The sequence below is a fragment of the Mustelus asterias genome, unplaced genomic scaffold, assembly GCF_964213995.1.
Source record: "Mustelus asterias unplaced genomic scaffold, sMusAst1.hap1.1 HAP1_SCAFFOLD_184, whole genome shotgun sequence".
Classification (NCBI taxonomy): domain Eukaryota; kingdom Metazoa; phylum Chordata; class Chondrichthyes; order Carcharhiniformes; family Triakidae; genus Mustelus; species Mustelus asterias.
This window is the reverse complement of record NW_027590182.1, coordinates 327927-341788: the sequence shown is the minus strand read 5'-3', so window position 1 is coordinate 341788 and position 13862 is coordinate 327927. Positions and strand designations below refer to the sequence as shown.

At 46.0% G+C, this 13862-nt stretch overlaps 2 protein-coding genes and 1 long non-coding RNA gene across 3 annotated transcripts in view; all 3 read right to left on the bottom strand.

Moving 5' to 3' along the window:
* LOC144485303 (uncharacterized) overlaps window positions 1–13862 on the bottom strand; it is a 461444-nt gene that overhangs the window by 302057 nt on the left and 145525 nt on the right. The gene's annotated exons all lie outside the window — the stretch shown is intronic.
* LOC144485284 (uncharacterized) overlaps window positions 1–13862 on the bottom strand; it is a 283279-nt gene that overhangs the window by 151060 nt on the left and 118357 nt on the right. The window lies entirely within an intron of this gene.
* On the bottom strand, window positions 4446–10053 carry LOC144485296 (uncharacterized). The gene is made up of 2 exons (XM_078203505.1): window positions 9968–10053; window positions 4446–7431 (listed from the first exon to the last, which is right to left on the bottom strand). Exons 1-2 carry the CDS (start codon window positions 9992–9994, stop codon window positions 6559–6561), a joined length of 900 nt encoding a protein of 299 aa, XP_078059631.1. The 5' UTR covers window positions 9995–10053; the 3' UTR covers window positions 4446–6558.

Below are 13862 nucleotides of genomic sequence, written 5' to 3'. Positions count from 1 at the left end.
CTGCTCTGAATTTCTGTCCTCTATTTACACTGATAACTTCTGTAAACTCCTTTTACAGGGGGTGAGAGTGAGAGGAGTTCCAGACAGAAAAGTCAGAACAAACATCATGTCAAAATCTGAGAGTCACTCGATTCATCAGGAGCTGAATATCATTGGTCTTTGAATGTGGAAGGAAAAATGTTTATCTGTTCTGTCTGTGGGAAAAGATTTCATAAATCAATGGGATTGGAAAATCACCGAGACACACACACACCCGAGTGAGAGTGTTCCAGTGAACTGACTGTGGAAAGAGCTTTAAACAGTTACACAGCCTGAAAAAACATCACATTGTTCACAGAGGGGAGAAGCTGTACACATGTTGTGTGTGTGGACGAGGCTTCAACTGATCATCAACCTGGAGTGACATGATGACACCGACACCACGGAGAAACCGTGGAAATGTGGCGACTGTGGGAAAGCATTCACTTGCCCATCCAAACTGGAAATAGATTGACACACCCACACTGGGGAGAGACCCTTCAACTGCTCCATGTGTGGGAAGGATTTCACTCAGTCATCCAACTTAGCATTACATCAGCGTGTTCACACTGGGGAGAGGCCGTTCAGCTGCTCCGAGTGTGGGAAGGGATTCATTGATTCATCTCAGCTGCTGAAACACCAGTGAGTTCACCAGGGATTGGATTCTGCTGTTATTGCTGCTGTTAATGACAACCAGGCCCTTTCATTCTGACAGCTGGAGTTTGTTTATACTCAGTAACTAGGCTGGAGTTTAATATTCTGGATCTAGAGCTGATTGCGTTCTCTGGGCTGCAGTGTCCCTTTAAGAACCTCTGTCTGCGACCTTTCCCCATAATTCAGCAACTCGCATCAGAAATTAATTTACGAACAGGATTCTGAACTTCTTACTTCAATCCCAAATTGATCTTCGGTACAAACTTTACAATTCAGTGTCTGAGAGGTTCCACTGATTAACATCTCCAATTAAAATGCTGATTAATCCTTGCTGACAATTCTTACTGATCTGCACATTACACACAGTCACACCTCCATTATCCACCAGAAAGAAGGGGAATGGAAATTGGTGGAGAATCGAGAGATCCCAAATGTTACCCCTCCCGTCTGGTACAGAATTCCCCTCAGCCCGGGAGTGGAGACAAGTTCAATCCAAGTAACGGACTGTAAGAAATTGTTATCTAATAACTTTATAAAATTTTCAGAATATTCTGGATTATAGAAGTAGCTCACTCTCTGTCTTATGAAGAAAGCTTCCATCGCAGCTCTGACGAAGGGTCATCCAGACTCAAAACATCGGCTCTATTTTTCTCCCTCCAGATGCTGTCAGACCAGCTGAAATTTTCCAGCATTTTCTGTTTTTGAAACACAGGACAGGCTTGTTATCTCTGCCAAGGACAATGTCGCGAGACCCTGAAACAAGAGATTTATAACCCTGATACAATCGGATCTCATGACCCGTACATAAACCAGCTGCCTGTGTGAAGTTTAAAACAGGCTCTTGAGAGCAAAGGGATTTTGAAGTGATCCGTACTGCCTTCAGCCCAATACCCACACTCTGGTTCACACCAGTAAACCATTCAGAGGAGACTGCAGCCACCAGCTACAGAGACCAGCACTCTCTCTGGGACTGGTAAACCATTTTTACCTGCCAGTTTGTGGGTTTTTCCTGTTTATTTGGCTTCTGCATCATATTCAAACTGTTGCTTCTCAATGAAATACTTCAAATCACTTCTGAGCTCAACACCCTTTTTGGGGAATCTGTGATTTGCGGAGCTAAATCTTACAAGTTCGGAGTGGGATCAGTCTTCGTTAAACATGAATGGAGAAGTTCCTAAGTGAAGCCAGGACTATACAATGGCACTGCCTCATTACAGGGAATGACTGATAGATAATCTGACAGAGAAAGTCTGACAGGCCGGGGCTGAGAGATATCCTGGGGATTGGAGAAGGTGGTGATGGGGATTACGAGTAAATCCTATATAATTGGATTTCTAAACCAGTTCAGAAAGGTGAAATTAAGTTGAAGAGGGTCCAGTATCCGTTAGAAAATATCCACAAGGTGGATGCAGATGAACAGGGAGCTGGAGAATATTTAAAGTCCGTGCATGAAGTTTTGTTTGAACCAGATGTATTGACAACATGTCAATAATTTAAAGTTGTGTGAGATGACCTGCACGGTGGGGAGGATGAATCAAAGTTGATCGTTATCACATTTACTGGAAAAGGTTTTATAGTTATTCTTAATGGCAGCTGAAGGGTTTGTGTTGCTGATTCTGATCATTCAAGTAGGTTTACTATGTTATCCATGGGATGTCATCAAAAAATGAGGAAAACAAGCTCATAGTTTAGAAATAGTGAGGTTAGTAAGAAATTAGTGAGAATTCAGTAAGATATTCCTTTTCAAAAATAGAAAATGGGAAAATCTCAATAAGTCTGACAGCATCTGTGGAGCGAGAATATAGCCAATGTTTTGAGGCAGGGAGTCAGTCAGACTCGAAACATTGGCTCTATTCTCTCTCCACAGATGCTGTCAGAAGTGTTGGAATTTTCCAGCATTTTCTGTTTCTGTTTCAGATTCCAGCGTCTGCAGTATTTTGCTTTTATTTCCTTCTCAAGGTGGGGAGATCTGTAAGGAATCACTGTGTGATAAAATATTTAGCAATGTATTGAATATTATAGGAATATCTCTTTCTTATCAGGAAAGCTTCCTGGGTCGACAAACATAGGACAGTGTCGGCCTATTATATCTGCCAAGGACATGTCACTGGCACAGAACCTGAAACAAGACAAACTTGATGGGGTTCAGGAGTTCTCAAAACCCACATGTAAACCAACTGTCTGAGTAAAGATTAAACAGGATGTCCGAGCAAGTGATGAGCCACAAAATGACTTAATGGACAATGGAAATAGCAGGGATTACCTTGAATATCTGCCCCTGACTGATGGACAATTGAGTGAGTGACAAAAAACTCACAGAAATTTGATTTATATAAAGGGCATTTGAGAGGGAAAAATCACAGACAGCAGAGAGCTTCTCAAAGTGATCCATCCATCCACATTTGTTCCTCTTCATTGGAAGTGTGAGTGAGGTTTGTAGATGTGGCCTAATGTACAAAACAATGAATGATGACACTTCAAACTGGAAAGTTCCACTCAACCCCCCGAACCAACAAATGGAGTGTTTGTTGCCATGGCAGCTGAGTGCATTCTGCGTTTCCATATCTCCATCCTGGATTTTTTGCTGATTATTTTAAAGTTGTGTTCTGCAGTTACCAACCATCCTGCCAATGGATACAGTTTCTTCCTGTGTCGATGAAAACTCCTCAGAAGTGTCCACATCTCTATTAAATCACTCCTTAACCTTCTCAGCTCTAAAGAGAACAATCCCAGCTTCTTCAGTCTCTCCACAGAACTGAAATCCCACATCCCTGATACTATTCTGGGAAATTTTCCCTGCACCCTCTCAAAGCGTTGACATCTTTCCCAAAGTGAAATTTAGAACTCAGAATTTAACACTATTTCAGCTGAGGATTAATCCTTGATTTATAAAGATTCACAATGACTGCCTTGCTTTCGTAATCCATGTCTCCATTAATAAACCGAGGACTCCATTAGTTTCATATTTAAACAGCTTGATCAACTTGTCCTGTCGCAGTCAAGCATTTGTGTACATCCACTCCCAGGTCACAGTGTTCCTGCATTCTGTTTAAAGTTGTCCCATTTAGTTTATTCTGCCTCTCCACATTCGTCCTTCCAGAATTCACCATTGAATATGAATCACTTTGGGATGTTCTGAAAGGTTCTAAATGAACACAAGAAATTTATTTCTCTTTCACAGCTGATTTAAGATTGTAGATTTTGCTTCAAAGATTAAATAGGGATTGATTTCAGAGTTAATTAATTGACTGATCAGGAACAATTTCAGCTGGGCGTCAGTGAATCGAGAGGAAAGATTCCAGACAGCGGATCTTCAAGATCCACAACAGGCCCAACAGTTCAATCAGCTCCAGTCTCAGCTCAAGAGCGCTCGACAACTCAACACACAGTCCACAGGGGAGTTCCCCTGCTGTATAGAATCGTAGAATCCCTACAGTGCAGAAGGAGGCCATTCAGCCTATTGAGTCTGCACCAACCACAATCCCACCCAGACCCTATCCCCGTAACCCCACTCTGCAAATCCCCTGACACTAAGGGTCAATTTAGCATGGCCAATCAACCTATGGACTGTGGGAGGAAACCGAGCACCCGGAGGAAACCCACATAGACACGGAGAGAATGTGCAAACTCCTCATAGACAGTGACCTGAGGCTGGAATTGAACCCAGGTCCCTGGCGCTGCTAACCACTGTGCCACCGTGCAGTGGGACCAACATTTGTGTTTTAACTAACATCACCATGGATTGATCAGTTGGACTGATTGCTGTTTGTGGAATCTTACTGTGTACAAACTGACTGCTGGGATCAACAACAACTTGTATTTATAGAACAGGTTTAATGTAATAAAACGTCCCAAGGTGCTTCAGAGGAATTTTGTAACAAAATACTGAGTCACACTGGGAGTCAGTGAATTGAGAGGAAAGATTCCAGACAGCGGTTCTTCGAGGTCCACTACAGGCCCACAGCTCAATCAGCTCCAATCTCAGCTCAGGAGAGCTCAACAACCCCACATACTGTCCAAAGCTTGATAGGAGTGGGAGATTTTAATGAGAATCTTTAATCAGGAGGGAGGGAATGGAGGGGCGGAGAGGTTTAGGGAGGGAATTTCAGAACTTCACACCAGGACACAGCTATGAATGGTGGAGTAATTAAAATCAGAGATGATCAAGTGGCCAGAATGAGAAGAGCACAGATATCTCAGAGGGTGTGTTATTGGAGATTAGAGATTGGGAAGGACAGGCCGTGGAGGGATTTGAAAACAAGGATGCAAATGTTAAAATCAATGCATTACCTGATGTGGACCCGATGTAGTTCAGTGAGCACAGGATGTGATGGTGAACAGCACACAGGCAGCAGAGTTTTGGATAATCACAAATGTGGGGAGGCGATGGGCTGGTGGTATTGTCGCTAGACTATTGTCAATGTTCTGGGGACCCCGGTTCGAATCCTGCCACTGCAGGTGGTGGAATTTTAATTCAATAAAAAATATCTGGAATTAAGAATCTACTGATGACCATGAAACTATTGTCGATTGTCGGAAAAACCCATCTGGTTCACTAACGTCCTTTAGGGAAGGAAATCTGCTGTCCTTACCTGGTCTGGCCTACATGTGACTCCAGACCCACAGCAATGTGGTTGACACTCACCTGCCCTCCAGGGCCAATTAGGGATGGTCAATTATTGCTGGCCAGCCAGCGATGCCCACGGTCCACAAATGAATAAAAAAGACATGTTTAATGTGGGGGTTGGGGTGAGTGAGAGAGGCTGGTCAGGAATGGATTGGAATCATCCAGTTTAAGGGTAACACGGGTATGGATGAGGGTTTCAGCAGCAGGTGGGGTGGAGACAGGCGACATTATGGAGATTGAAATATCTGGGATCAGTGATGGGGTGGAAATGTGGTCAGAAACTCATCTTGACATCAAATCTGGCACGGAGATTGTGAAGAATGTGGTTCAGCCTCAGACAGTTCCCAGGGAGAGGGATGGACTCAGTAGTTAGGGAATTGTAGTGGTGACTGATCTTCCCAATTTTTAACTGGAAGGAATTTCTGCTCATCCAGTAGTGTACGTGGGATAAGCAGTTTGTTAATTTAGTAACAGTGGAGGAATGGAGGGGGATGGGGGTGAGGTCAAGCTGGGTGTTGTCAGTGTACAGGTGAAAACCAACACGGTGCTTTTGGATGATGTCACCTAGTGGCAGCTTGTAGATGGGAAATAGGAGGGGCCAAGGGTAGATCCTCAGGGGACACCTAGTTCAGGGGGTTTGGAGAGGAAAAGGAGGTTGGAGAGGAGGTCAAAGATTGTTTTTTCAGAGTGTGTGGTGACAATGGATTTAAAGGTGAGAAGGCGAGGACTAGAAGAGAATGAGAACTGTAAAGAGTATTGATTAATATGGAGGAGGTGAATGGTCAACAGCTTCGTAGGAATAAGGTCAATGGAACATAGTGGGGGGTGGGGGAAGGGGGGGGGAATGTCATGGACAAGCTGAGGTCTGACAGGACATAAGGGAGAGATGGGAGGGAAACTGGAAAAAGATGCGAGTTCCAGACTTAGTGGAGGACAGTTTGGCCGAGTGTGAGAGGGAAGCAGCAGAGGCAGCTGATCAGATTGCCTCAATCTTAGTGACAAAAAGCTTTGAGCTCCTCACACTTGTTGTTGGAGGTGAGGATGGAGGAGACAGGGGAGGGGGTGAGAATTTTAAAAGGAACTAACTTCTAACAGCTATTAAAAAGATTCAGCACAGTGTACTTTACACAAACTATTTTTTCAAAGCAAAAATATTAGCCCCTGTAACTGGGCTGGAGTTTAGAAATAGGAGCAGAAACAGACCCAATGAACACGGTTCAGTCCTGGATGTGATTCACAGCAAAATCCAGTCACTGTAGTTACACATGAAGTTGCTGGTGTCTCAGCAGGTAGGATGACCGAGTGAATCCCTTTCCACATTCGGAGCAGGTGAATGGTCTTTTCTTGGTGTGAGTGCGCTGGTGTACAGTGAGTTCAGATGACTGCCTGAACCCAGCCCCACAGCTGGAGCACCTGAACGGTATCTCGTCAGAGTGAACTCGCTGATGGCAAATCAGATCCCAGCGTCTTTTATAACACTTCCCACAGTCCAGACATTGGAAAGGTCTCTCGTCAGAGTGAACTCGCTGATGGCACATCAGATCCTCAGAACCTTTAAAGCCCTTCCCACACTCCTGACATTTAAATGGTCTCTTGTCTGCGTGAACTCGCTGATGTCTCAACATGTTGGATGAATCAGTGAATCCTTTCCCACACTTGGGGCAGGTGAATGGTTTCTCCAAAGCGTGAACTCGCTGGTGCTTCAACAGGTTGGATAAATCATTGAATCCTTTCCCACACACAGTACAGCTGAATGGCCTCTCCCCAGTGTGAACTCGCCGGTGTCTCAGCAGGCTGGATAAATCACTGAATCCCTTCCCACACTCGGAGCAAGTGAAAGGTTTCTCAGCGTTAGTGCGTTGATGGATTTCCAGCTCAGATGGGGAACAAAATGACTCCTTCCAAGTGTGAAGACATTTATGTTGCGACAAGCCTGAGGATCGACTGAAGCCTCGTCCACACACAGAACAGGTGTATGGTTTCTCCCCACTCTGAACGGTGCTTTTTCCTTCCATGTTCAATACTCGATGATATTCAATTACAATAACTTGGGCAACTTTGTCAGATCCTGATGTGATGTTTGGTTTCCCGTCTCCCGAATACAAACCTTCCCCTTTGAAGACCCTATAAAACTGATTTAAAACAGAAAAGAGTGAGTGAGAGAGAACCCACAAAAACAGGTTGTGAAATGGAGCTGAATGAATGCAGTAATTTGTGGGGCCGGCACTGGGAAAGAGTGACCATAAAAACTGCTGGATTGTCATATAAAACACAACTGACTCACTGATGTTCTTCAGGGAAGGGAAGCTGCCACACAGTCTGGGTCTTCACAAGACTCTGTCCTCTTTGAGGGGAGGAAAGTGAGAGAGGATTTGGGAGCAGAACAGAGGAGAGGGATTTTATATTTGTACAAATAAACCAGGATTTTAACAGATTCTCCTAAGACCAGGATATCCACACTAACTCCCTGTTGCGCCTTGATTGTCGTCATTGTCAACAGTCCCTCAATTTGAGGATGATATTTATCATCATCGAATCCCTACAGTGCAGGAGGAGGCCATTCGACCCATTGAGTCGACACTGACTCTCTGACAGAGTACTTTACCCAGGCCCTCTTGCCCACTCAAGACATTGGTAAGGCCCACACTTGGAATACTGTGTACAGTTCTGGTCACCCTATTATAGAAAGGATATTATTAAACTAGGAAGAATGATTTACTTGGATGCTAACGGGACTTGGTGGTTTGAGTTAGAAGGAGAGGCTGGATAGACTGGGACTTTTTTCTCTGGAGCGTAGGAAGCAGAAGGGTGGTCTTATAGAGGTCTATAAAATAATGAGGGGCATAGATCAGCTAGATCGATAATATCTTTTCCCAAAGGTAGGGGAATCTAAAACGAGAGGGCATAGGTTAAAGGTGAGAGGGGAGAGATACAAAAGGGTCCAGAGGGGCAATTTTTTCACGCAGAGGGTGGTGAGTGTCTGGAACTAGCTGCCAGAGGTAGTAGTAGAGGCGGGTACAATTTTGTCTTTTAAAAAGCGTTTAGACAGTTCCATGGGTAAGATGGGTATAGAGGGATATGGGCCAAATGCAGGCAATTGGGACTGGCTTAGGGGTTTTTAAAAAAAGGGCGGCATGGACAAATTGGGCCGAAGGGCCTGTTTCCATGCTGTAAACCTCTATGATTCTATGAGCTATCCCCGTAGCCTCACAGATTTATCTTAGCCAAGTCCCCTTATCTCCACATCTTGGGAAACTAAGGGGAAATTTATCATGGTCAATCCACCTAACCTGCACATCTTCGGACTGTGGGGGGGAAACTGGAGCACCCGGAGGAAACCCACACAGATGCGAGGAGAACGTATGAACTCCACAGAATTTCACAGTAATTAATTTGCAGTGTTAAAGTAAGCTTACTTGTGACACTAATAAATAAATTAACTTAAGTCACCCAAGCCAGGAACGGAAACTGGATCCCTGGCACTGTGAGGCAGAAGTGCTAACCACTGTGCCACCGTGATGCTCGCGTCTACTTAGGGTCGTGAGTTTCACCATGGTTCTTCATGTGACTGAACAAACCCACAGATCTATAAATACTTAGCCAAAAAGATGTCCGGATTAGGTGGATTGGCCATGCTAAATTGTCCCTTACTGTCAGGGGGACTAGCCAGGGTAAATGTATGGGGTTATGGGGATAGGTCCTTGATGGGATTGTAGTTGATGCAGCCTCGATGGCCAAATGGCCTCCTTCTGCTCTGTAGGAATTCTATGATGCTAGGACATTCCATGAGGGAGTGGGATTCGGAGAGCAGGATTTGTTTCCTTTTCTTTCCTGCGCTGCCACCGCTCTGTCTGATCAATAAGACAGTGGGACTCAGAGAGCAAAGAACAAAGAAAAATACTGCACAGGAACAGGCCCTTTGGCCCTCCAAGCCTGCACCGACCATGCTGCCCAACTGAACTAAAATCCCTTATCCTTCCGGGGATCATATCCCTCTATTCCCATCCTATTCATGTATTTATCCAGATGCCCCTTAAAACTCACTATCGTATCTGCTTCCATTACCTCCCCCGGCAGCAAGTTCCAGGCACCCACCACCCTCTGTAAAAACCTTGCATCGTACATCTCCTTTAAACCTTGCCCCTCACACCGTAAACCTGTGCCCCCCAGTATTTGACTCTTCCACCTTGAGAAAAAGCTTCTGACTATCCACTCTGTCCATGCCCCTCAATCTTGTCGACTTCTATCAGGTCACTCCTCAACCTCTGTCGTTCCATTGAGAACAAAACCAAGTTTCTCCAACCTCTCCTCGTAGCTAATGCCCTCCACACCAGGCAACATCCTGGTAAATCTTTTCTGTACCCTCTCCAAAACCTCCACACCCTTCGGGTAGTGTGGCGACCAGAATTGAACACTAGATTCCAAGTGCTGCCTAACTAAGGTTCTATAAAGCTGCAACATGACTTGCCAATTTTTAAAACTCAATGCCCCGGTCGATGAAGACATACGCATGCCGCATGTCTTCTTGACTACCTTCTCCACATGCGTTGCCACTTTCAGTGACCTGTGTACCTGTACACCCAGATCCCTCTGCCTATCGATACTCTTAAGGGTTCTGCCATTTACTGTACATTTCCTATCTTTATTAAACTTTCCAAAATGCATTACCTCACATTTGTCCGGATTAAACTCCATCTGCCATCTGTCCGCCCAAGTCTCCGACCGATCTATATTCTGCTGTATCCTCTGATGGTCCTCATCGCAATCCACAAATCCACCAAACTTTGTGTCATCCGCAAACTTACTAATCAAACCAGTTACATTTTCTTCTAAATCATATATATATATATATATATATATGAACAGCAAAGGTCCCAGCACTGATCCCCGATGAACGCTACTTGTCACAGCCCTCCATTCAGAAATGCACCCTTCCACTGCTACCCTCTGTCATCTATGACCAAGCCAGTTCTGTATCCACCTTGCCAGCTCACTCTGATCCCATGTGACTTCACTTTCTGCACCAGTCTGCCATGAGGGACCTTGTCAAAGGCCTTTCTGAACTCCATGTAGACAACATCCACTGCCCTACCCTCATTAATCATCTTCGTCACTTCCTCGAAAAACCCGATCAAGTTAGAGAGACCTGACCTCCCCTTCACAAAACCAGGTTGCCTCTTGCTAATAAGTCCACTTATTTCCAAGTGGGAGTAAATCCTATCTTGAAGAATCCTCTCCAATAATTTCCCTACCACTGATGTAAGGCTCACCGGCCTGTAATTACCTGGATTATTCTTGCTACCCTTCTTAAACAAAGGAACAACATTGGCTATTCTCCAATCCGCTGGGACCTCCCCTGTAGCCAGTGAGGATACAAAGATTTCTCTCAAGGTCCCAGCAATTTCCTCCCTTGCTTCTCTCAGTATTTTGGGGTATATCCCATCAGGCCCTGGGGACTCAAGAGTCCCAATACCACCTCCTTCTTGATCTCAACATGACTCAAACAATCTACACACCCTTTCCCGGATTCATCACCCACCAAGTCCTTCTCTTTGGTGAATACTGACGCAAAGTACTAATTTAATACCTCGCCCATTTCCTCTGGCTCCATGCATAGATTCCCTCCCTTGTCCTTGAGTGGGCCAACCCTCTCCCTGGCTACCCTCTTGCTCTTTATATATGTATAAAAAGCCTTGGAATTTTCCTTAATCCTGCTGGCCAATGATTTTTCATGACCCCTTTTATCCCTCCTCACTCCTTGCTTAAGTTTCTTTCTAATTTCTTTATATTCCACACTTGCTTTGTGTGTTCCCAGCCTCCTAGCCTTGACAAATGCTTCCTTTTTCTCTTTGACTCAGCTCACAATATCACTTGTTATCCAAGGGTCCCAAAACTTGCCATACTTATTCTTCATCCTTACAGGGTTTATGCAGTTTGAAGGACAAGTTGTCTCCATTCTGAACAATGGGGAACAAGTTCCTCTCACCGAAGCTCAGTGGCAGCCGTGTGTACTATCTACAAGACGCACTGCAAGAATTCACCAAAGGTCCTTAGACAGCACCTTCCAAACACACAACCACTTCCATCTAAAAGGACAAAGGCAACAGAGGCATGGGAACACCACCAGCTGCAAACTCCCCTCCAAGTCACTCACCATCCTGACTTGGAAATACATCGCAATTCCTTCGCAGTCGCTGGGACAAAATGCTGGAATTCCCTCCCTACCAGCAGTGTGGATGTACCTACACCACATGTACTGCAGGGGGTTCAGGTCACAAAGGTCGCCGCTCCTGCGCCCTACTGCCCCCTACAAATATGGCTTCCGCGCCTGCCCGCTGCGACACTTCGCCCCTGACAAAGATGCCGGCCGCACATGCGCACTGATGGACATTGCCAACGACAGATTGGCGGCCGTCAGCCCAGGCCCAACACGACAAGTTGCCTCCAATTTGGTACCAACAGGACGCCCGAGAAGTTATTTTCCGAAGTTTGGATTTGAACAACATGTTTACGAAGCCTCTCCACCCACCCACCACATTCATCGCTCCCTGCGCGCCGTTCTCTACCTTGAACTGATCTCGGCTCCAAGTTAAAACCGTCCGTCCGCCGCCATTACCCACACTGCGCATGCTTCAGACCCCTCCCCTATTCACTCTGGTTGGAGGACCAGCCTCTCCCGCTCAGTCCTCCAGCCCCGCCCCCTTTCCCTATTGGCCCGGAGCCGCCGTCAATCAGTCCCCGGGCATTGTGACGTTGGGCATGCGCAGTGCGGCTCATGTCCAGGAACAGGCGCTTGTTTGTCTGATCTTCAGGCGGGAAGGAGGCGGATAAGCGGAGGCAGCGTTAGGGGCAGTGGGTGGGTGGGAGGGGAGGCTCCACACACCCAGTGGAGGCTTCAACACCCCCAATAAGGAACTAGCGGCACCGCCTCTACACCCAACACAACGGCAGCTGCAGCGCTTTCTCCCGGGGCCAGGCCCCAGTGGACAAATGTGGCTTCAGGAAGGAAATGCAGCAATGGGTTTGATTTGATTTATTATTGTCACATGTATTGGGATACAGTGAAAAGTATTGTTTCTTGCGCGGTATACAGACAAAGCATACTGTTCATAGAGTACATAGGGGAGTAGGAAAGGAGAGAGTGCAGAATATAGTGTGACAGTTACAGAAAGGGTGAAGAGAAAGATCAGCTTAATATGAGGTAGGTCCATTCAAAAGGAGGAGGCTTTGGAGAGGGTACAGAAAAGATTTACCAGGATGTTGCCTGGTATGGAGGGCACTAGTTATGAGGAGAGGTTGGAGAAACTTGGTTTGTTCTCACTGGAACGATGGAGGTTGAGGGGCGACCTGACAGAAGTCTACAAGATTATGAGGGGCGCAGAATCATAGAAACCCAACAGTGCAGAAAGAGGCCATTTGGCCCATCGAGTCTGCATCAACCACAATCCCACCCAGGCCCTACCCCCACATCCCTACATATTTACCCATTAATCCCTCTAACCTACGCATCTTGGGACACTAAGGGGCAATTTTAGCACGGCCAATCAACCTAACCTGCACATCTTTGGACTGTGGGAGGAAACCCACGCAGACACGAGGAGAATGTGCAAACTCCACACAGACAGTAACCAAAGCCGGGAATCGAACCCGGGTCCCTGGAGCTGTGAAGCAGTGGTGCTAACCACTATGCTACCATGCCGCATGGACAGAGTGGATATCAGAAAGTTTTTCCCAGGATGGAAGAGTCACTTACTAGGGGACACAAGTTTAATGTGTGAGGGGCAAGGTTTAATGGAGATGTATGAGGCAGGTTTTTTACACAGAGGGTGGTGGGTGCCTGGAACTTGCTGCCGGGGGAGATAGTGGAAGCAGATATGACAGTGACTTTTAAGGGGCATCTTGACAAATACATGAATAGGATGGGAATGGAGGGATATGGTTCCCGGAAGGGTAGGGGGTTTTAGTTCAGTTGGGCAGCATGGTCGGTGCAGGCTTGAAAGGTCGAAGGGCCTGTTCCTGTGCTGTAATTTTCTTTGTTCTTTGTTTGTAAAAGTCTGGTGGCAGCAGGGAAGAACCTGTTCTTGAGTCAGTTGGTGTGTGACCTCAGACTTTTGTATCTTTTTCCCGACGGAAGAAGAGAGAAAAGAGAATGTCCAGGATACGTGGGGTCCTTGATTATGCTGGCTGCTTTTCTGAGGCAATAGGAAATGTAGACAGTGTCAATGGATAAGAGGCTGATTTGCGTGATGGACTGGGCCACATTCGCACCCCTTGTAGCTTCTTGCGCTCTTGGTCAGAGCAGCAGCAATACCAAGCTGTGATACAGCTGGATGGGATGCTTTTTGTGGTGTCCCTGTAAAAATTGGTGAGAGTCGTAGCTGATATGTTGGCATGTCAAATTTCCTTAGCCTCCTGAGAAGGTCGAGGCGTTGGTGGGCTTTCTTAACTAAAGCAGCAGTTTCGAGGGACCAGGACAGGTTGTTGTGATCTGAACACCGAGAAACTTGAGCTCTCAACCATTTCCACTTTGTCACCGTTGATGTAGACAGGGTGTGTCTTCCAC